Source organism: Patella vulgata, chromosome 2, assembly GCF_932274485.2.
Source record: "Patella vulgata chromosome 2, xgPatVulg1.2, whole genome shotgun sequence".
Classification (NCBI taxonomy): Eukaryota; Metazoa; Mollusca; class Gastropoda; family Patellidae; genus Patella; species Patella vulgata.
In genome coordinates this window covers 12,199,944-12,224,383 of record NC_065880.2, presented here as the reverse complement: position 1 = coordinate 12,224,383, position 24,440 = coordinate 12,199,944, and the positions used below count along the sequence as shown (strand labels likewise).

The 24,440-nt window shown below is 35.3% G+C and overlaps 2 protein-coding genes across 2 annotated transcripts in view; one reads left to right on the top strand and one right to left on the bottom strand.

Annotated features, from left to right (window-relative positions):
- Positions 1–2,174, bottom strand: part of LOC126810632 (synaptotagmin-1) — a 39,537-nt gene extending 37,363 nt beyond the window's left edge. The window contains exon 1 of the mRNA XM_056098918.1: positions 1,993–2,174. The gene's annotated coding sequence lies outside the window, so the exon portion shown is untranslated. The remainder of the gene's footprint in view (positions 1–1,992) is intronic.
- A 13,363-nt stretch (positions 2,175–15,537) lies between these two features.
- On the top strand, positions 15,538–21,853 carry LOC126812061 (guided entry of tail-anchored proteins factor 1). The gene is made up of 5 exons (XM_050538236.2): positions 15,538–15,681; positions 16,594–16,759; positions 17,547–17,614; positions 18,579–18,693; positions 21,397–21,853. The coding sequence occupies exons 1-5, from the start codon at positions 15,601–15,603 to the stop codon at positions 21,480–21,482; spliced, it is 516 nt and encodes a 171-aa protein (XP_050394193.1). The 5' UTR covers positions 15,538–15,600; the 3' UTR covers positions 21,483–21,853.
- Positions 21,854–24,440: the final 2,587 nt, after the last annotated feature.

Below are 24,440 nucleotides of genomic sequence, written 5' to 3'. Positions count from 1 at the left end.
CAAAATAATGAAAAATAGATTAACAGATTAACACATCTAAAAACTGAACACGGAAGGATTATCTTTGATTGCATGTTCTTGTAAAAACTTCCTGGAGAAATATATTTAGTTGACTACAGGCTAATAGATGCCATGTGCAAATCCGAAAATGAAGGACTCGGTGGAGATTCTTCATCATTGTTAATTAGTTCATTCAGCTTAACCTTAAACTAACTTAACCTTGACATCGGAATACAAACCTGGTGTAAATACATTGTAAGCTGGCTTAAATTCAACAACTTCCAAAGTAGATTAATTTCAGGAATATACGACTCCACATGTCAGTGGGTTTATCAGCGCTAGAGATGATTGCCTGTAGCTAATCCTTTTGTTTACATCTTTTGGCCCTTGATGCATTAGGTAATTCAAAATTTTTTTGTCATTTTGAAGGAGAGAGGGAGGGAGAGAGAGAGAAAGAGAGAGAGAGAGATGGGATTTAATGTCAACTTGACAAACTAGGTCATTTCGGGACTAACATATGGTTCAATTTTTACTTCTATAGTAGGCTCTCTAGCTGTGGGAGAAACCTGGAGGACTTAAGAACAGACATTATGATCTAAAACGTACACGTTAAACCATTCAGTCACCCCACCCCTCGTTCGTCTGTTTTAGATCGGCAGCAGCATCAACAACAACACTATCAATTTACAAAATCCAAAGTCAAATCAATTATAAATGAACATGATGCGATCCATCTAGAAGAAATAGGATTTAATATAGCAATATTATAAATCACGATACAGTCAAATGTCAGAAATAATCATAGTGGTATTTAAATAAGCATATCACTGAATGAATATAAAGTTATTGTATTATTCTAGTTAGAGTATGTACCTAAAATAATCACTGTTAATTACTATATAATTAATGAGAATAATTAAATAAATCTATTAAACACTATGTAAGTTTCTATGTGATTATGAAATGATAATTTGTATTCCACATCAAGTTAACCTTTCTATAATATCCTACGCCTTCATATCACAATTAATAAAATTAATAACCTGACATTACTACATCCTGCTACCATACCCAATTTCCATCAAAGAGAGAGAGAGATATGGGGTTTAACATCCACTCGACACAAACTAGGTCATTTCGGGACTAACATATGGTTCAATTTTATTTCAATAATTCGCTTGCGCGAAGGGTCTTTACCAGTGCCAGGAAACCGGAGGACCTGGAGAAAACCAACGACGAGGTTAGACAAGTGACCCTACTCCTTGTCATGTACAACAGGAGAATTGAAACAACGTCCGTTGACTCAATGACCAACCGTATGATAGCAGGCGCATACGCTAACCTTTCGGCCATCCACCCCCCACCCCCCATCACACCTAATTTCTATCGAACAAAAGAAGGTTATTGACCTCTACACGAGGGAGGCTATTACTCAAACCATCAACATATTTTTCACAACAAATCTAAACAGTACAAAAATGAAAAAAAAGGAATCTTGGGTAATTTTCATCAATAGCTTGACATACGTACATGTATATATTGTCGATGAAAACATTATAATGTTCATATATTTATTTTGACAGAAATATGTGTAAATTGTAAGGATAATTTCATTTTCTTGAAAACCTCAAGACAAACTAATATGGTTAGCTTATTTTTTTTTCAAAATACAAAATGGCACCCTATATTTTTTTAGAAAAAGCAATATGTCTGTAACAATTACAGTCATGGTTTATATCCAGTATCAATAAATAAAACAGTGAAAATTTCTAGAGAAATTCAGGAAACATTTCCACAATTCAACAATATTGATTAAGAATCCATCATCTAATACCTCATGTCAATTAGACCGAGTCGCATATTTCTAGCAACATCTACGAGGTACAGACTTCATTACATGGTCGAGAAAATCAATACACTAGCTTCATATTGAGTTAAAGAAATCCTCGAATTCCAAAACAAAACACACCCAATTACTGCCTTTAAACTTACCTAAAAACCTCATCAACAAATCCAATTTATATCCAAATATAGGTGTGACGCAATTCCAAGTTTTTTTTTAGTAGGGTGCTGGCATTTTGATAGAATTACGTAGGCCTGTGAAATGATAGAGACGATGTTTAACAGTTCCTCTTGGCAGCCATAACTTGTACCAGCTTGTGATTATTGGTAATCAATATACAGAGTGATGCATTCTGGGAAAATAATATTATGCTGATGTGAACGGCTTGGTAGCCATTAGTTAGATTCAGATATAATTATGTTAATTATCAATCATATCTGTATGTCAATCAGATTAATAATTATGATAATTATATTAACGCAACTCAGTAGTTTTAAATTACCTTAACTCAAACTGGTTAAGTCAGGACTGAACATAAATTTTATTCCACATTATTATATTCAGAATAACAACAGGTTAAAGATACATTATGTAAGATTTAGATAAGAGCAGTCTATTCTTGCTATAAAAGCTCAAAAATAGATAATGTAAAATGAAAATATTAAAAATTTCATTATATTCAGGTAACAACAGGTTAAAGATACATTATGTAAGATTTAGATAAAGAGCTGACCATTCTTGTTATAATAGATAAAAATAGATAATGTAAAATGAATACATTGAAAATCTCATTCAAATTACTTCATTCTGAACCAAGTTATCACTGTTTGTAGTTTTGACAAGAGTTGATTATGGTCTTGTTTTGTTAATAAATTAATATCTGATTAATAGTTTATATAACATTTCAGGCCTAAAGAAAGACCTGCAATAGGCAGATTTAGCTCTTGCATAAAGTATGTTTAAACAAAAACCAGTATTCTCTAAGCTACGCATTTCAAATTTGAGATACAGTCTTTAAAACTATTGGAAATTAAAAAAGAAAGTTTTGGAATACCTTTTATCTGTGACAAGCTGTTCTTCTCAAAGCAAAATCCAAAACACTCAAAACAGAAAAACTTATCTAGATTTAGATCTACTAAGATAATAATCACTCTGACCTGATATCATCAAGCATAGATTTGAATTCTTATTAATGACAGGTCTGTCTATAACTGTTAAGACAATGGAAGCAATTAAAGGTTATTATTGTGTATGATAATTAGTTGTATTTAGAGAGTTCTATAGTGACATATGGTACTCAACAACTCAGTCTATGACATTTATACAAACATCACAACTCATGTATAATTCAAACATTGGTACATTTAGTAATAAATATATTCTAAGCAGAATATCCAATGTCTTAAAATTGATTAAATGTTCACTGACAGGAATTGATATCCACTAACTAATTAAAGATACATTATGTGAGATTAGATAAAGAGCTGGTAGTTCTCACTATAATAGTTAAAAACTAGATAATGTAAACGGAATTTAAGGAAAATGTCAGTCAAAATGATCCACCCTGAACTGAGTATTTAGCGATTGAATTTTGAGCCTAACCTCGATTATCATTACTAAAGTCGGTACCATTGATTATCCATTTTTTGATTTAATCAGAAGCAGCAGATCGGGTTGTAATCCAGTAAATATCGCAGGCTAGCGATGCAATCGAGAGTTGATTATGGCCTGGATAAATTAATTAATATCTAATTAATAATATAGTTAATATTTCAGGCCTAAAGGAAGACCTGCAATTGGCAGATTTAGCTCTTGCATAATGTATGTTTAAAGGATTTAAAATCCTTCTACAATAAATTCATAAGAAACTAATAAAAAAATATAATTACAATATTTAGAAATTGAATTCCAGATTTCTATAGTTTAACACTTAATTTTAATTTACATGTTTTATTAATCTTAGTGTTAAAATTTTTCCAGTTCAGAACTTCAGATTCGCACATAGCACAAAAAAAGATAATTGAAAAGAATATTTGTGTGAAAGAGAAGACTTTGTTTTTTTGGTTTTTTTACTGAGTGCTTTATTTAATTCTGTAGAAATGAAATGAAATGGAATGGGGCTTAACTTTCTACTCAGACTTGGCTAATGAAGATGGGTATAAGCTAAACAGTGTGCTACATGTATGTGGGAAATTTTTTCCCAGACAACAGCACTATGGACTATGGCCTATTTTAAAGCTGCAATTTCATATTTTTAAGTTATATTTTTAAAATTTATTAAAATAAAGCCTTAAAATAGATGGTATCTATAAACAGTCCTACCTTGTTAAAGAATAATTCTATTAATCCTATAATTCACTATTGCCAGTTGAGAAATTGGCAAAAATATCATTTTCAACTTTAAATTCCAATGTTTGAAGATAGCTATTCCATGGGGGAATAGAAAAACAAGGGAGGTAATTGTGTTATTATTTCCGGGGTCAAAGGATTTTTAAGAGGGAGAATAATACCTATAATCGTATAATAGTGAGTTGACAACCTATTGAGCAAAAGACATAGAAATAATTATGTTTTGGCTTCCTTAGAAAATATGAAATTATTGCTTTAAATTCCAACTGTCAAGGGTTCTTTTCTGTACATGATAATGTGTAAAAGGGACCTTGTTTTTTGTACTATCCGAACAACTATACATTGTCCCTTGCCAGACCCTCCATCCTGCACCATTGACAAAGGAGAATCAAGCCAAAAAATCCAGATGCACTTTCTCGGCCAACACAGGGATCCGAATAGGAGACCTCCAAGCGTCTGAGCGGAACTACAGTCATGTGATCTGTATCTATTTAGACACCCCCACCCACCCCACCCCTTCAAGATAAATTTTCAGATAGCGATAGTTTGTCATTTGAAGAAATGGGATTGAACTGAATATAAAATCTATTTAATAACATCAATTATTCGATGGAAAACTAATATTCAAAACTAAAATGACTGATCAGTATTCCGTGTGACCAAACTCCTCAATTTGCAATTGAAAAGTACTCAATTCCAACAGAGGTCTTCATTATGTTTGAAAACACCAATGCCACTGAGACATGTGTCCTTTATGGCATTCAAAAGATTTTATTAATAATATTAAACATACATTATACAAAACCTAAATCTGCCAATTGCAGGTCTTTCTTTAAGCCTGAAATCTTATATACACTATTAATTAGACATTTATTAACAAAACAAGACCATGATCAACTCTCGATGGCATCGGATACTCAAGATTTTAACTCAACGGTTTGTCGTTGAAAAATTTAATTTAAAAATGGGAAAGTCTCGAATATACCAGTGCCCTGGTTACCACAATGCACACATCTTGTCAAAAACTACAAAAAGTTATAACTTGGCTCAGAATGAAGTAATTTGAATGAAATTTTCAATATTTTCATTTTACATTATCTATTTTTGAGTTATTATAGCAAAAATGGTCAGCTCTTTATCTAAATCTTACATAATGTATCTTTAATAATAACCTTTTTCTATAGCGCTGAACATTCAGTCAGTCTAAGTGCTCTGTGGCGCTTTAAACCAAATTTTATAAAATTCACATGAGACTTCTGCACATCATCATGTTAAGCAAAACATGTTTAAACATAATTATCTAAAATCATAAAAAATTTAATAGGGTTCTTCCTTATAGTATTCATTAATAAACAATCCAACCATGTTTTCAACAAATCTGTTCAAAGTTATGTTTTCTTAATGAGCCTATGTGAAATCCGTCTCCGAATGCAAGTGAAGACAATATACGTCTAAAATAATTGTGGGAATATAAAAAAAAGTTAATGTGTGTCTAGTCTATTGATTTTGAACGATATCTGTCGTTTAATTCCAGATGTTCGGAGTATATATAGTTCGGCATTGTTATATCGTTTAAGTGTAGAGATAGTAATCAAACACTTTGATATAATATGAGGTATTTTTTTTAAGCTGATTGTGTTTCAGTGATTATGATGATTACTTTACCCGTCTTCATTAGCCTGGTCTCCGCAGAAACCAGGAAAGTAGGATGATATATTAAAACCCTGTTTTATTTCATGATTACTTTCCTGAATTATGCTCGAGATGCCAAGATAAGGAAAAGTGAAATGGGGTTTAACGCCCTACTGTTCTGCTCCGAATGGGCTAATGAAGACGGGCATACACCATACAGTGTGCTGTGGGGGGAATTTTGCCCGGGCAAGAACATCGACTTCTTTAGAGGCCCTCGCGGCTACCCTACTTGCAGGCTCATTCTCAGCCCACCCCTTATCTACAGTGCTCACATTCCACGATTCGGCCACAACCCACTCCACCCAGGTAAGTGTCAGATATTTTGGACAGGTAGTGAACGATCAGATCACCAAATTACCAGTTATATATTACATTAGACTTCTATTTTATAATTTGGATATTTCATCATATTTTGAAAGTGATCAAGGACCAGAACTCTGGCAGTAATTATCAGAAATTGTTAAAAACAAACAGGCTTCTTTGTCTCATGACCTTAAACACTGTTAATTGAATATCAACTTTGGTCTCTAGAGTGTCCACAAGCAATTACGAGTGAAAGACCGACAGACGGGGGTGACGTCACAACAATGTGGTCTTGTACGAAACTACGCAATTATTGTACAGTTAACGACTCTGTCTATAATGTGACGCACTTGATCATTAATTAAAGCTTAAGAGTTGTTCAGCATTGATTTCAAGAGGTTTGCTTTCAAACGTCTACTTCACATAATAAGTCACAGTATAAATAAATCAACAACCAAGGAGGTAACAAATAGACTTTGACAACTGATCACGATCTGGATGGAATAAATTAAGTGTGTAATGAAATCATTCCTCCAACTAGGCATCAGACATTGCTTACAATATTTCCAAAAATTCAAATATTAATAATGTTTCTAAACCTATATGGAATTAAAAACCATATTTGGAAATTGGAAATTAAAGTCTGAATTGTCTTGTATTGAGAATTATATAGATATTCACACTTGAAAGCAATTATGTCTGTGTCAATCAATAGAAAGGTTGTGATCAATGGTCTCCATGGTAACACTGACGTCAATAATAGATATTGGGTTTGTAAACAAGAGCAGCATATAAAGCCTGAAGAGAACGTTTCTGTTGTCATCAGTACCCTTAAAGTGACACTAAAAATATTTTAAATGTCCACCCAAAAAATTATGGCAGCCATTTCCACTACCGTCATTATAGTATGAATCCCTATTAAGTGAAGTTCCTTGTTTTTGGCATAGTTCCTTTCGTTTTGTTTTTTTTTCGTCTAACTTTTCAAGTCAAGATCGGTTGTCAGACAAGGTGATATGCATTCATCAGCTGCCTTGCTGTCTGCATCATAAGCCTTTTTACAATTCTTCCCAATTTTTACCGAGTGCACAAGAGTCAGTATCAGGGCCCTGTTTCTCGAAATCTTAAAGTAGCTAAGTCTCTAACTCAATATCATCCAAAATCTTCAACATTGAAAACACAAATTATTTATCAATTAAATCAACATTGATGTTGTGATCTTACCAGGAAAAGATGAGCTTCTGATATCCAATATTTAAGACAAAATAAACATTTTACCATTGGTACACGAATCGTGTAACACGAATTGTGTACCATAATGCGGTTCATATTCATTTGTAAAAAGGGACTTGAAAAACGAGGCTACGCATATTCCACAAGTCAAGTCAAATGGTGACTTATCTGGAGAGCATGTGCAAAAAATACTATCGGTGTAGAATAAAATAACCAGGCGCTAGAGATTGCCATTCAATTGGGACTTCTGGCATATTTTGCCGAACATAAATGATTAGAAATTACAGTGAAAACAGAAAAGATTGAATGTAAATCAGTTTATATTCATTCATATTACATCATTATATGCGTTGTGACCCGTTTGTATCAATTTCTTGGTCCCAAATATTAGCGATTTAGCCCCTTTAACTAAAAATAAAATCCACTATGAACAAAGAAACCAGATTGTTTTTATAGGTTTCTTTCGTATGGTTGATGAAATAATCACAGCAAGTTAACGCAATAATGAAAAACTTCACGCAACGAATAATAAAGTAGATTTTATCGCAAGAATAACGGTTAATCAAGTATAAATAATATCCATGGCAGGTGTGAGCAAGTTGATTTCTTATTGAGATAAAATATTACATAAATTGTTGACATTTAATTAAGATCCAAAGAATGGGCCCAGTGGACCTTTAGTCACACACTGGGTGTCATACACACGACAGGGTATGGTTATTCTTTATAAAAATACATCACTTACTACACGTCTCTGGAACTACTTTTTTGTAAAATAGATAGGGATCACTATAGCAACACTATGCCATCCAACCTCCCTAAACAGATGGAGGAGGACAGGGAGGAACAAGGTCAACAATATAATACACCCCTACGTGGGCCAATATAACTGTTCTTATAATAGCAATATGTATAAATCTCTCAACCAATCAATTTTCAGTGCCTGACAAGAAACACGGCGGTACCATGGCTAAAATGAGAAATGAAATGGGGTTTAAGGTCGTACTGTTCGCACCGTCTCTGCTAAGGAAGACGGGCATACATCACGCATTGTGCTATGAGGGAAATTTTGCTCACACAGCGGCACTACAGCCTACTCGTATTTAGAATTCCAACTGTCAAGGGATCTTTTACGTGCATGGCAATGTGTACATGTGATCTATGTTTTTAGTCCCATCCCTCGGTCCTGCACCACTGACAAGGGGGAAACCACACCGGGAAAAATCAAGAGGAACAAACCAGAGACTTCCTTGTTAGCGAGCCAGGGTCTTACTCAGTGAGCCACCACCCAGCTATTGTCTCACACCAACATCCTATCATTACATTTATACAAAACTTTAAACTTCAATAGGGGGGTTCGATGGCGAAACACGGGCGTGCTGTATCATACGGTCTGTCATTGAGTCAACTGGCATGGTTTCGAATCCCCGGTTGTACGTGACAAGGAGTAGGGTCGTCTGTCCAATCTCGTGGGTTTTCTCCAGGTCCTCCGGTTTCCTCCCACTGCTGAAGACCTCTACGCACAAGCGAATTATTGAAATAAAATTGAACCATATGTCAGTCACGAAATGACCTAGTTTTTGTCAAGTGGAGGTTAGAGTCTCTCTCTCTCTCTCTCTTAAACTTCAATAACCAAAATAATAACTTTTATAAATTGGATAAATGGTAGAAACATTCATAAATTATGAGCAAAAAAATGCCTTTTTTCCAAATAATTGTGTTTAAAATGTACAGGATTATATGATACCCAGTGTTTAAAATGTAGAGAGTTTTTAATGTCACTTTAAATATCCAATATCGACCTAGATAATCAATCAAATACAAAGAGTAAATTTATTACACTATACAAACTGTATTATATGAGAAAATATTTATCTAAGCTATTAAATACAATATTGATCAGAACTTTATACATTCAATTCTTTAATCTTCTCCATATGACATACTCACAAAAAATTTAATCCAGAAAAAACTTGAATACAATAATATCGTAGCAACATGTTTCTTCCATCATTTTAATTATTTCTCCAATTTCAGTTTTACATAAAGATCTATTGCCTGGCAAATAAACATTCACCCACAGCAGCTATCACATTTTTTATCTTTTGTCAATTTATAATCACATTCCAATGTGAGCATAAACAATTTAAAACTGAACTTTAAGTGGCATTTAGCGATTGGGAAACACATTAACAGAACACATTTTTTATCGGGAAACAATCACTGGTTTTATTCTAAAAGCACAACGTTTTGACAAGTATCCTCTTATCGTTATCAAGCACAATAATGATAAAAGGATACTTGTCGAAATGTTGTGCTTTTAGGATACTTGTCGAAACGTCGTGCTTTTAGAATAAAACCTGTGATTGTTTCTCATAAAAATTGTGTTCGGTTAATTTAAAACTGGTATTTAATGTAGTTTGAAGTGTCTGACTCTTTTTGTGGCCTTTCTGAAGCTACTGTGATAGCCGATGCCAGGAGAGAAAGAATTTGAGATTCTGTCCAGCCCCCCCCCCTCTCCTCCTTTCTGCCAATTCTTTATTTATTCCTATTATTTCATATATGAAAGAGCTTGATATCTTAATCTATGCTACATGTATGCTTTAAACATACATTATGCACATTATGCAAAGCTTACTCTGGCTATTGCAGATCTTTCTTTGCTTATGTGTCAGATTTTCACTGGATTTGAATCAGATCTGCTGCTCAACGCTCATTGATGATTTAATCCAAAAATGGATAATCAAGACTATGTGTTTTATCGTACCGACTTTAGTAATAATGATCGAGGCTAGGCTTAAAGTTCAACCGGTAATATCTTGTTCAGAGTGGAGCAATTTGACTGAAATTTTCAGCACATTCCCTTTACATTATCTAGTTTTTAATTATTATAGTGAGAACTGCCAGCTCTTTATCTAATCTTCCATAATACCCATTTAAAGGACCATTCCAGGTTTCACGGGATGCTGTATATAAAAGTGTGTTTTTCGCATACCCTTTCCGTACTATGAACCAATCTGTTTCACAGAGGATTATGAGTCTAGTAATATATCTCTGTCAAAGATGACTGCCTTAACACGTGCCGTCACAGCACGCGGCGTCAATCATTGGCTGAATGGCGCGTGCATTGTTTATATAAGACGTTACTGCTTCGGAGAGAATGCTGCATTTTAGTCATTTTAATACCCATTTACACTAAATAGGAAATAATTTTTACCTACAAATACGTCAAACGCCTTTATTTATTTTTCCAATACATACAAAAATGTTTTAGAATTTAATTTGTCTCAGGAAAAAAGTTAATATTACTGGCTCATTAAGCCGCATCGATGTCATCCTTATCAGTGATTGTCGCGGCCTAGCAAATATTCACTGCGGATCAGTGTGACTATGAACATGAGATAATCATTTCTCTAACCACACTATATTTCTACTACATTCTGTACTTTAGCTGATTTATACCACATCCAATTTAACTTTTTGACTAATTAAATGAGAGTAAACACATTTACCTTGTAATTTGATACCAGTATATCATAGATGATTACAATCTTATACAATGTATTTATATTCGTTAGGAGATGAATTTATAGAAGCTCTGGCTTGTTTTCAGATCCCACAATTATAGAGTGTACTTTTATAATATGTAAATATTCATTCAATAAATAATGTCAGAAAAAAAAAAGTGTGTACAAAAATGAACTTTAAGGTTTATCTGGACGACAGTTGTGTTGGGTAAATCCGGATGCTTTAATTTAATTACTAACACAATTACATTAATCCTAGAAACCACCTTCCTGAAAGGCCCAACAACCAAAGCTGTGTCTACCAAATCAACTGAACTTGTCAAGAAAGTTACATTGGGGAATCCAAAAGACCACTAGATTTCTAAATGAAAGAACATGTCAAAAGTGCCTACCAACCAATCTGTGGGTGCCGAACATTTGAATGAGAACCCATGGCATCGAGTCGACTGGACCATAGTAAAAACGTTAGCCGTGAACCACCACAACAAAAGAAATAGAAGAATACATGAGGCGATCAACATTAGAAGACATGAACTGAAACTGAATCGAGACCCAGGCATTTATATCTCCAAAGCATATGACTGCATTATTAAAATGTAAACACAGTTCCTCTAAAGTAATTCCCCATGCTCAACCATATAACTTCTGGCATTACTATCCAATATCAAATTTATTGTATAAATGTATTTCATACCTCAACGCATTTCGCTACCATTTTTAGTCAAATATTACAACGATGATAACTATGTTCAGAATAAAGTAATTTGACTGAATTTTTCAATATATTCTTCTTTCATCATCTACTTTTGAACTGTTATAGCAAGAATGGCCAACTCTCTATAAAAATCTCCCACAATGTATCTTTAATATGCAACTTACTAACAATAATAAAACATAACCCGCAAATATTTCTTAAACTGTTCTAAATGCATAAGAGTATAGTTTTAATATATTTCTGTAAATCCTCTTTTTGATCTTTTTGAATGTATATTTAGTTAATCATAGTAGTATAAACGTCTTATATATGTTAAACTGTTTTCAATATATGGATAATGTGTTTCAATATATCTCGGTAATCCTCTGTTTGATCTTTCAATTGTATGATATGCTAATCCTAGTATATATGATTATGTACTTTTGTTTCATCAATAGCTTGTGATAGCTACTCATGTTCAACTTCCTTGCATTCCAATGGATAGTTCACGGTGATGTTTGTATATAAATATATATATATTCAAATTTTTCTCTTTTTAATTTCTTGTCTACGAAATCACCCTTGGTGGTAGTTGACGTGAAACTCCAGAAACGATAAGAACGAATCATTTTAATTTATCTATTTGTGTATATGCTTGATAACGACTTGTGAAATCTTGTTGAAATGCTGCAGTGAAATAAACCATTGTAATTGTTATTCCATAAATAGTGTGTTATTTCAATATTTGACTACAGTATGTTCCAATTACTAAATTCCATTCAAAGAATACATCAATATATTCTGCTAGAAATTGAACAAATGCCATTTGAAATGGCCAGTTATTAATTAACAAATCAAAATCAAAAAGGACAATTACATAAGGTCATAAGCCTTTGCGACAGATGATATCTCCAAAGAATCACCGCTCTACCAATTTTGTGCTTATGACTTACTGTATACAGACAATCAGACAATCTTTATAAGATTAAGTTAATAAGACCCAAAAGGTGTAGGCCTATTCACATTCAGGTTCCCAATCAATATTTAATATAAGTTCTTTCAAATCGTGTATCCAAAAAAGATGTTACCTGTTTATAATGGGTTATGCTGAGTGACGAACATGAAGATGGAAGTGGTACATTTTATATAATTTCTAAACAATTTTTATTGAACAGTAGCCTAGCTCTACTCTAGGCTACTAAGTAAAAATAGTAAAGTAGTAGGCCTACATTAAAGTCTAAGTAGCATTCGTTGTCGACATAAATTATATTTTATAATGAAAAAGAAACACTACTTACGTAGTCTCAACTAATAATGGACAGCATGCTGTTAAACGTCTTTATCAAAAGGATTGATTTGAGGAATTACTCGTCAGTGAGGAAATACTACAGCCGGTGGCTTGTTTGTTGTTGACTGTCAGAAATAAATAACAACATTAATTTGCTAATCGCGAAGACTTCTCTCTTTCTTGGACTTCCAGTCTCTTCAGAAATTCACTCGGAATGTCGAGGAGAATTAAACCACTCGGCCATACTGAGTCTAATGCCAAAATTGATCAGCAGCAAATATTAGCGAAGTGAAGTGAAGTGAAATGGGGTTTAACGTCCTACTGTTCTGCTCCTATACTGATCTAATGAAGACGGGCATACGCCATACAGTGTGCTATGAGGGAAATTTTGCCCTGGCAGCGGCACTATCGCCTACTCTTATATCGAATTCCAACTGCCAAGGGATCTTTTAAGTGCATTCCAATGTATACACGGGACCTCGGTTTTCCGTCTCATCCGAAGGACTAGACAGCTGTCCTTGTCAGGCCCTCCGTTCTGCACCACTGACAAGGGGAAACCACGTCGGAAAATAGGGATGAACTTTCTCGGCCAATGCAGGGATCGAACACCCGACCTCCAGGCTAGCGATCCAGCGTCTTAACCACCTAGCCACCGTGCCTCCCATAAATATTAGCTCTCAATATTACTTTTTTTCTTCTGCAAATTAAATTTTAAAACAATTTTTTTCAATTATTAAGAAAGTAATGTGTTAGAAGTATACCTCGATAAAAAAGATATTTCCTATTTAGGGTAAACAGGTACATACAATAGTATGAGAAGGCATAAAAGGCACCAATATTCCTGGATCAGTTTGCGTTACGACGTCCAATATGAAAACAACGCACGTGCTATCGAAGCCGTAGGCCTACGGTGCGATGTCATACGTAGTCCTCTGCACGTGAACTTAAAAGTCAGCCATCTTTTGAAACTCAAAAGAGGGCTTTCGCAGTACCGCTAGGAAACAGATTGGTCTAATGTCAAACCCGTTATTCTAAACGAACCAAGCGTGGTTGCGGATGGAGGTGTTGAAAGTGTGGCGTGTGTGTGGGTGTGTGTGTGGCGGGGGTGGGGGTGGGTGGGGGTGGGCGGGGGTACTTTGGGTTTCACCTTTCATTTCAAAAGCAGGTTGTACGACGTTGCACATCGTGTTTGCCACCAACGGCGGATGAGCATGTTTTGGATAGAAAATGTACAGATTGAGGTCCTCTAAATGTTTCATAAATAATTTTCGCGCCAAGTTCCACATAGTGTTTAGATTAAAGGCACGAAAACAACATGATCAAAGGCATATGAAGCATTTTTGTGTACCGACTGGGCTAATGAAGACGGGCATTCGCTATGCCGTATCTTGTGCTATGGGCGAAATTTGTCTACTCCAACAGTTAGGGATGCTTTTACGTGCACGCAAGTACACGTGACCTCGGTTTTTGTGCCATCCGAACTACTAGATAATGTTCCTTGTCAGACGATCCGTTCTGCAATACGGACAAATCAAACAAATCCTTATGAAGAACAGAGAGAGATATTGTGGAGCGCAGCGAGGCAAAAGAAAGGGGTCGCTTGAATCTTATTCCGTGTTATTTTATACACATGAAATAATCAGTGTACCGAGCGTAGCGATGCGAAAAAAAAATGCTAGTTTATGCATTTAATTTTAATTTACATTTCAAACATCCAATAGATCCGTTAATCCAATGTCTGGCAAAGCTACAAACAGATTCACATGGATAAATGGAGAAACTGAGAAAGACAGTATGTTGTTACTGTCGAACTATTACGGATACCGACTGCTGGTCATCGGGAAAGTTATAGGTTGTCGAATTATTCTTCTGTTTGGTTTGCGGACAAGGCTTGGTAACAAGAATGTACATTGTATATCGTTAAACTTCGACAGTGAAGTACTAACTGACAGGCCCGTTCCTTCAATTTTTTATAATGTTCTTATCAAAATATCATAATACGCTAATATCGCAAATTCAGCTTCAAAATTGAAATTTTCATAGTTTCTCTCCTCAGGTGCAAACCCAATCTTCCAATATTTTCGCGGGGAAGAGCCCCCTAGACCTTTCCCAGAAAGAGGCGCATCCACGGTGCCGTTCGCCAGGGATCATCAAGTATAGGTACCGGCGCCACCAGAAGGCCTTGCCCCCCCCCATCATTTTTGGGCTGGCTATACGGGCCTTACTGATTGGCCCAAACTTATAGCTTTTACAAAACTGGAGGTTACTTTGGTCAACTTGGGTAAGTGAATTCGTTTCTATGTTGGTCCATAAGAAGGTTAAACAAAAAGTCTGACACAAAATCATGGATATCTTCGCGCTTGTTGGTAAATGATCGATGATTTTGGATTTGCCATAATTGAATGTACGGTTGTATCGGGGGTGCTCGACTTAGATTGTACGGGAAATCTGTGACAAATCAATCTACAGAAACGGCTGAATACCAAAATGTGTCTTCCACTGACATTACTTGTTTGTATGCACAATAAAATTATTGAAAATTTAAGCTTCGAATAAAAGAAAGTCCACAGTTCAACTTAGCTGTGACCGGGCTTCTTCGAGGAAAAACCGGAGAGTTGCGAATGTAGGCATGTTGACAATCTAGATTATTGAAACTGAAAACGACATCCAAATCATGTTTTTGATGCTATTTATTTTACTTATTGTAATTTTTTTAGTCGCTCTTCCCAATTATTCAAATATTCTGTCTAATGTGGTGAGTTCATTTTGTTATTTACTCCTGTTGAATGTTGTCACTGTCGTTTTCGCCTCCATACCACCACATTCTATCACTGTATATCAGTGAGTTTATCTTTAAATTATATTAATAAGCCTGCCTAAATATCATTACGGCAGTAGGTGAGAGAGAGAGAAATGGGGTTTAACGTCCACTCGACACAAACTAGGTCATTTCGGGGCAAACATGGTTTAATTTTATTTCAATAATTTGCTTGCGCATATAGGGGTCTTTAGCAGTGGGAGGAAACCGGAGGACCAGGAGAAAACCCACAAGGTTGGACGGGCGACCCTACTCCTTGTCACATACAACCGGGGAATCCAAACCCCCCCAGTTGACTCAATGACAGACCGTATTATACAGTGCGTGTGCTAACCATATGGCCATCCAACCCCCCACAACAGTAGGTAATACTACTAATACCAACCCGACTTGCCTTGAAAATGAAAACATAACCTAAGCTATAATTATATAGGTTTGAATCACTAAATAAGTACCGTAAAGTCCGTAAGAGATTTAGAAAATGTTAATAGTTGTACTACAGAATACTTTTGAGGGGGGGTTGGATTGGCGAATGGTTAGCACGTGCGCGCTGTATCATACGGTCTATCATTGAGTCAAATGGTGGGGTTTTGATTCCCCGGTGGTACGTGACAAGGAGTAGGGTCACCTGTTCAACCTTGTGGGTTTTCTCCAGGTCCTCCAGTTTCCTCCCAAAGACCCCTACGCGCAAGCTAATTATTGAAATAAAATTGAACCATGACCTAGTTCCAAAATGACCTAGTTTGTGTTGAGTGGACCTTAAACCCCATTTGTCTCTCTCTCTCTCTCTCTCTCTCTCTCTCACAGAATACTTTTGGATTTTAATAATTAAACCTTTATTTTTTCTAGCTCTGTAAAAGACTGTTTAAATTGAGTGATAGTGAATTAGATCTTCGAGCACAAGTGAAAGATTTAAAATGTGAACAAGCTTCAATAAGTATGGCTGATGAATTTGCACGATACATGAAATTACAGAGGAAGATTGATAAATGTTTGCAGGAAATTAAATCAGAAGGTTGTTACTGTTACATAAGAAATTATAATATATTACAAAATCACCTATTGAATCTCACAATGTCTGATAATTACCATACTTACTGTACATTGTTAATGCCATTAATGACAGAAAAATCTTGTGAACACTGTTTGTTGCCTAGAAATGGTTCCAGTACTGATGTCTTCCACCTTACTCCAGCCACAGTTTAGCGTTACCGGTACACATTTGTAGCTAACTGTAGCCTATCATCTAATGGAAATACAATACAAGCAGTTTTTAGATGTTCATTAAAAGCCTATTGATTTTCCAATGATTAGAGGCAGAGTTAATGCAAAAGTTTATTTTTAAAAAAAACCATTTTTACTTGCTTTAGCTATATGAAAAATTGCAAAGTGGGAACTTTTATGGACTGGTCCTTAAACATACATTATGCATGAGCTAAATCTGAAATGTTATATAAACTATTAATTGGACATTTATTAACAAAACAAGACCATAATCATTCAACTCTTGATTAGAACGGTTCGCCATTTAAAAATTTAAAAATGGGAAAGCAAGCTAAGTCTTGAATATACCAGTGCCCAGGTTACCACAATGCGCACATCTTATCTTATCAAAACTACAAACAATGATAACTTGGCTGAGAATGAAGTAATTTGAATGAAATTTTCAATATTTTCATTTTACATAATCTATTTTTGAGCTATTTTATAGTAAGAATGGTCAGTTCTTTATCTAAATCTTACATAATGTATCTTTAATGCCAGGATTCTTACTGATAGAAAACTATGTTTTGTTTTGACAGGTGATCCAAGGCAACAGAATGTTGCATATGTCAAGTTAGGAGTAAAAATAGCAATATATGTACTTCATGTGAGTAATAATTTTAATATCATTGCTGTAAGAGAATCAGTGATAACAAGAGGTAAATTGTATGTTTATGTTGCCAATCCAATTACATTATGGACATTTTTCACCCCCTTTCATGTTCTGAACTCATAGATAGATATTTTATTACATAAAACACCCTTTTTGTGCAGCATGTAAATTATATATTATGACATTATATTATAGATAGAATATTAATTAAAGTTTTGAATACATGATAGTGGTTTGGACTATCGAAGGAGATCTTTATAAAATGAAATTTTGGGGGGGTTTGGTTTATATGGAAGTGGGTGCCACATCCCTTTTCTAAAAAACATTTGATAGAAAGTGAAATAGTTTATCTCTTTTCACTGATTTTCAGCATTTTTGGGTCAATGTGTTTTAATAAAATGGCGGAGCCTCGGTGGCTAAGAGGGTAAGATGCTGGTCTCATGTTCGATCCCTGGATTGGCCGAGAAAGTTCATAGGGATTATCCTATGTGGTTTCCCCTTGTCAGTAGTGCAGAAAGGAGGGCCTGACAAGGACAGCTGTCTAGTCATTTGGATGGGATGAAAAAACGAGGTCTCAGTATACATTGACATGCACAAAAGATCCCTTATCAGTTGCAATTTGATATAAGAGTAGGCTGTAGTGCCGCTGTCCGGGCAAACTTTCCCTCATAGCACACTGTATGGCATATGCCTGTCTCCATTAGCCCAGTCGGAGCAGAACTGTTAAACTCCATTTCATTTTATTTCATTTGTTCTAATAGGGAAACGTTGCATGGGTTGTTCTTGAATTAAACAAAAAGTCCAGCACACTGTATAGCGTATACTCGTCTTCATTAGTCCAGAATAGGAGCAGAACAGTAAGACGTTAAACCCCCATTTCATTTAATTTAGCAAAATGGCAGCCAAATTAATCTTCACTTTACATGTTATATTTATTATTTTTATGATATTTTTACAGGGAATAACCATGTTAACCTTGGTACTGATGTATAGATCAACACCATTGTTAATGATGCCACCAGAATGGTTTACGCCCTTCAATAAAATTGTTGCAATGCCAACAGGAGAACCAGGTAATAGATTTTAAAATATTTTTCAATAAGATTGGAGATCTATAGGTCTTTAAACAATCTGATTAAAATACAGATCTATATTTCATTTCGTTTTTTTATACTTTCGATGGCCTACACCACATGAAAATCTGACCGGTTGTAGTAAAAGGTCGCGTCAGAGGTTGTACGAATGGATTTTGACCCTATGACGTCAGACATTGATTAATCAATCAGCGTTGACGTTTCTAGTGGTTTACCCACAGTTCCATGCATCGCATGCCAAAAAGTCTTCTTAACAGATGGTTTCATTGGCTCATACCATTCAGAATGCAGGTTATATAACAAGTCTTCCAGATCCTAGTGTAGTACAGACAAATAAAATGAAGTTTTGAACTATAAAAAAAAACTAAACGAAATAGGATCTGTTGTTTAATCAGATTGGGTCTTTAAACATCGATGTATCAAATTACCATCAAACAAGGCCTGTTAAAATAGTTAAATGTTAATGTTCGGTAATATTGCCCCAAGTTGCTTCTTTTTTTTCTCTATATTCCTGCAATGCTTAGTATATTGTTCCTGCTCTTGCATAATGTATGTTTAAAGATGCATTATGTAATATTTAGATAAAGATTTGTCTATTCTTACTATACTATTCAAAAAAAGTAGGGGATATTTGATTTTTAAGTGTTATTAAAGTCACCTAATGAAACTGACGAAGAAACAAATGACAAAATGAAATGAAGTTCACATTCATCGATTTATTCCAAATGATCGTTAGACTAAGTAAGGCACAGACTGACCATTATAAGGGTAAAATGATACCCGGGGTCAAACAGCAAAGTTACCACAGCATCACAACCAAGTCAGTAACGGGTAAATCCTCCTCTGTTTGCCAAACAAGCATTGATCCGACGTGGCATACTCCTAATGAGACGTCTAAGGTAATTTTGGTCCAGATTGTCCCATTCCTGTTGCAACGCAGCAGCAAGTTCTTGGACATTGGCAGGTCGTTGTTGACGTTGACGTAACCTCTGTCCAAGCATGTCCCAGACATGCTCGATGGGGGAGAGGTCGGGACTCAGTGCTGGCCAAGGTAATGTGGTGATGTTCTGTTGTTGGAGGTAACCTGTAACGATCCTGGCCCTGTGACATCTTGCGTTGTCATCCTGGAAGATGAAACGGCGGCCATGACGTCGTGCGAACGGCACAACATGGACTGCCAAGATGTTGTTCCGGTAGTACTGGCCTGTAACACGCCCTGCAACAACATGTAAAGCCGTTCTTCCAGCAACAGTGATGCCTCCCCACACCATAACAGAACCACCCCCAAATCGATCATGTCTGATGACGTTAACGTCTTGGAAGCGCTCGTTTCGACGACGCCACACCCTCCTACGTCTGTCCAAAAAATCAACAGTGAACCTTGACTCATCTGAAAACATCACATTGCTCCAGCGTCGATTATCCCAGTGTTGACGATCCCTACACCAACGACGTCTTGCCTGAATGTGATGATCTCTCAAACAAGGGATCACGCGAGGACATCGGGCGCGAAGGTGACCCCTATGCAGTCGATTCCGAATTGTCTGGCCACTCACTCTCACACCAGTGTCTGTTTGAAGACGAGCGCTGATCTGATTTGCTGTGATGACACGATTTCTCAAGGCCAAGGTACGGATAAATCGATCCTGGGCTTGAGTTGTCGCCCTTGGTCGACCTGAGCGTGGTCTGTCCTGTACAGATTGTGTATCACGGTATCTGGACCATAGCCTGCTTATGACAGACTGAGAAACATTCATCGTCCGCGCCACAACCGCCTGTGTTGTGCCGATCTGTAGCATGCCAAGGGCACGTAACCTTTCATTTTGGGTAAGCCGACGCATATCAAAATTTGTTTTCTGGTCACTAAAACAATTAAACTGATGTTTCCACCCTGGAATTCAATGCCACAATGACTGTAACATTCAAAGTCAGAGTCGTGCAAATCTTGGGTTGGACCCCCATGATGATCCCAAGCATCACCTGCATTCCATGCGGTAGCTATTGGTGCGTTTGGGCGTCACATGTAACTGGAAATGTTTCTTCTGTTAGGTTCTATAGTGACTTTTTTCGTAGTCATTTGCATATTTTAGTATTATGCCCCCAAAATCAAATATCCCCTACTTTTTTTGAATAGTATATAATAGTTCATAAATAGATAATGAAAAATGAATATATTAAAAATCTCAGTCAAATTACTCGTTTCTGAGCAAAGTTATCAGGCTTGCGATGTTCACATAGTCTCAATTGTCAAGTACCATTGTAACAATAATAAAGTCTTGATTATCTATTTTCAAATTAAATTTTTAAATGGGCTTGTGTTTCAATCCTTTGAAAATCGCAACCATCCTATGTTCTAGCTAGAGAGTTGATTATGGCCTTATGTAAATAAATGTCTAATTAGCAATTTATATAACGTTTGAGGCCAAAAGAAAGACCTGCAATGGGCTGATTTAGTTTAGGTCTAAAGTCATGATTATGGGCTGGGCATGTAAATAAATTTATATTACATTTGAGGCCAAATAGGCAAATTTAACACCTTTACGTTTATTCAAAAATCTGAATTTTTTTTTTTTTTAAATTTTAAGTTATTCAATAATCTGCATTTATTGTTGTTTTAAATTTAAAGTTATTCTATAATCTGCATTTATTGTTGTTTTAAATTTAAAGTATTATTTATTGTAGGAGGTATTGGAATTGGTTGTTGGATTGTAGTATGTAATACAGTTGTATATCGTGCTATAAGACTGTCACCTCTACTGAGCAGATGATAAATTTATTCTTCCACAAGTTTTTATTTACTGGTGGTTGGTAGACTAAATAGAGTGATGGTTCTTGCCTTGATAATAGAAAAACCAAGTGTGTTGTTAATGGAGAAATATTGGTTTTAAAATAAATGTCCTATTTTCACAATGTGATTAAATATCAACATTCCTGTTAATGATGTGGTGTGGTGTAGAATATTGGTGGTGTTTTCATAATGAACATTAATTGAAAATATTTCCGAATTCGTTATTAATTCACTTGTCGTTCAGTACCTTTACCTTGGAACAGTTTTTGTTCCTGTTTTCCAGGTTGGTAATGTGACTTATTGTGCTGCCAATTTGAGCATAATACCTTTTAGGGGGAGAGGGAGCATTTGTGTCAATATGACGAACAAACCACAATAGGAGAGTGTTCAGCAACATGTGAAAAAGAAACAGGATTCCAGTCCCTGTGTTCTATCTTCATATTTGATTATCGTACATACTTCATATTGAACTGTCCATTGAATTAAACATATTAGATATTTATAGATATTTTAATTATATTATCTTAATTGTAAATTATTGTAAATTAAAAACATTTTTTACAATGATAATAGTTGATGAGTATTCTTTATGCATATTTAATGACACTGATCAGCAGTAAATATTCGCTAGGCTGCTACAATCACTGAGAGGGGTTAATGAGCTCGTGAAATTAACTTTTTTCAATGGCAAATTAAATTCTAAAACATTATTTTTTTTTGAAGTATTAGAAAAATAAATAAAGGTGATTGAAGTATATCTAGATAAAAAAAATATTACCTATTTAGTGTAAATGGGTATATAAAATGAGTAAAAGGCATCATTCTGCCTGAACCAGTTAATGCAACGTCTTATGTAAACAATGCACGTGCCATAGAGCCAATGATGGATGCCCCGTGACATCATACTTGAACTTATAAAGGTCATCTAATACAGAGTTATAAGAAGCAAATAGGGATCATCCTTAGGGTATAAGGAATAAGTATGTAAAGTTTCAAGATGATCACTTAAGAATTGCAGCCTGTAGGCCACACTAACACACACACATACACAGGGGTGACGGCAATATGGGACGTATAAAAATTCATGTTGTGCTTCAGGAACATGGGATGTTGATAGGCTTCTTCGCTTCACTAATCAGAACAATGCATACATTTCCAGCAGGTTTGATTTCAACTGTTTCCACTAGAGCTTTCACAAGATTTCACAAAGAAAACAATGGCTTTAGCTCTAGAATATTTAACAAGGTGAACAAAGGCGATGGTACAGCTCTAGGATAACCCTACAAGACACAAACCCCATGGATCCTCCATTTTTATACGCCCACATTAAAATGTGGTCATGTTTTGTCATCATCCCTGTCTAGCGGCTAAAGTTACCATCCGATAGTCTTTATACAGTCAGAATTTAAAGTCTGAGTCAACGATTTTCGATAATAACTGACAGAGTTATGGCCCTTGACCACTCTGAAAAATCTTGTAGTTTTCAAAGAGACTTAAGTTATCATCTGATTGACACACAATTTATACACACTGTTAGGTTGAGATGAAGAAGTCAAAGGATAAATACTTTTAGAGTTATTTTTGCCCTTGATCAATTTAAAAACTTGTGGAATGCTCAAGATAATGTTATCTTTCGAGTGCCATTATAATAATAAACAGTGTTTATTTTTCAGATGAAGAAACCTAGAATTACTTTCAGAGACATTGCACTTTTTTAAATCATGTGGACATATGTCGAAAATATTTTTCCTATCGATTTGAAATAGTGATGTTCACGAGACTAGAAGCCTTCTGATTTGTATAATAAATTTTAGCATCAGGCCGAAGTAGAAGTCCATCAAATTTTAATTATTTCTGATAATTACTTAAGATTCGGTTGGTACTCTTGATTAATTTTTAATGTCCTTGTAAAGGTTCCTATTTAGTTCAAAATAAGAAATATAGGACACTCCTTGCCGACTGCTCGGATGAGAGAGAGAGATGGGGTTAAATGTCCACTTGACACAAACTAGGTTGTTTCAGGACTAACATATGGTTCAATTTTATTTAATTCGCTTCCAAGTCGGTGTCTTTAGCAGTGGGAGGACCCGGAGAAAACCCACGAGGTTGGACAAGCAACCCTACTCCTTGTCACGTACAACCGGGGAATCGAAATCACAACAGTTAACTGACAGACCATGTGATACAACGCACATGCACTAACCATTCGGCCATCCACTACGTTTTCAAATTATGAGCCATAATGTTTCCAAGGCAGTGGTATTTACCACTGATTCTATTAGTCACATCTTTTCAAGTACCTTTTGTTCATTTGTACTCCGTCATATATAAAACAGACAAATAGAGTGTAGTATGAGATTTAATATGTAAAGTTGATTAATATATGATCGATATGACACTTGATCTGGCTTGCATAACCATTTATATAATAACAATCTTCACAAAACATCAAATACAGGACGGATATTTATATTGCAGATTGACATGGCTCTACTCAATAACTAATATCGTGCATTGGACACGGCACAAACATGTTCCCATTATGTTGATAAGTATGGAAGAACGGTTGTGATAATAAATTTTGCTCTGGGACTTAATTAACGGAGAACAATGTTTGCTTGTTCTTATAAAGAAATTCTAGGCTTGCACATTATCAAATCAAATTATATGAATAACGACCAACCAATGTCAAAAGTTACATTAATTTACATGATATTTAAAATAACATTTCATTTAAAGAAAGGGGCTTGATGTTAAATCATCAGTTTGCGCACTGGAGCATATACCAATAGCATACCAGTACTTTAATATTTAAAGCTAATTCTGAACATAGTCAAATGTACACATGTCCAATTCACATAATTTTCCACCATAAATAACTTGTACATCATGAAAAAGAAATAATCCATGCTACCGTAAACCGGTGAAAAAATTTAAC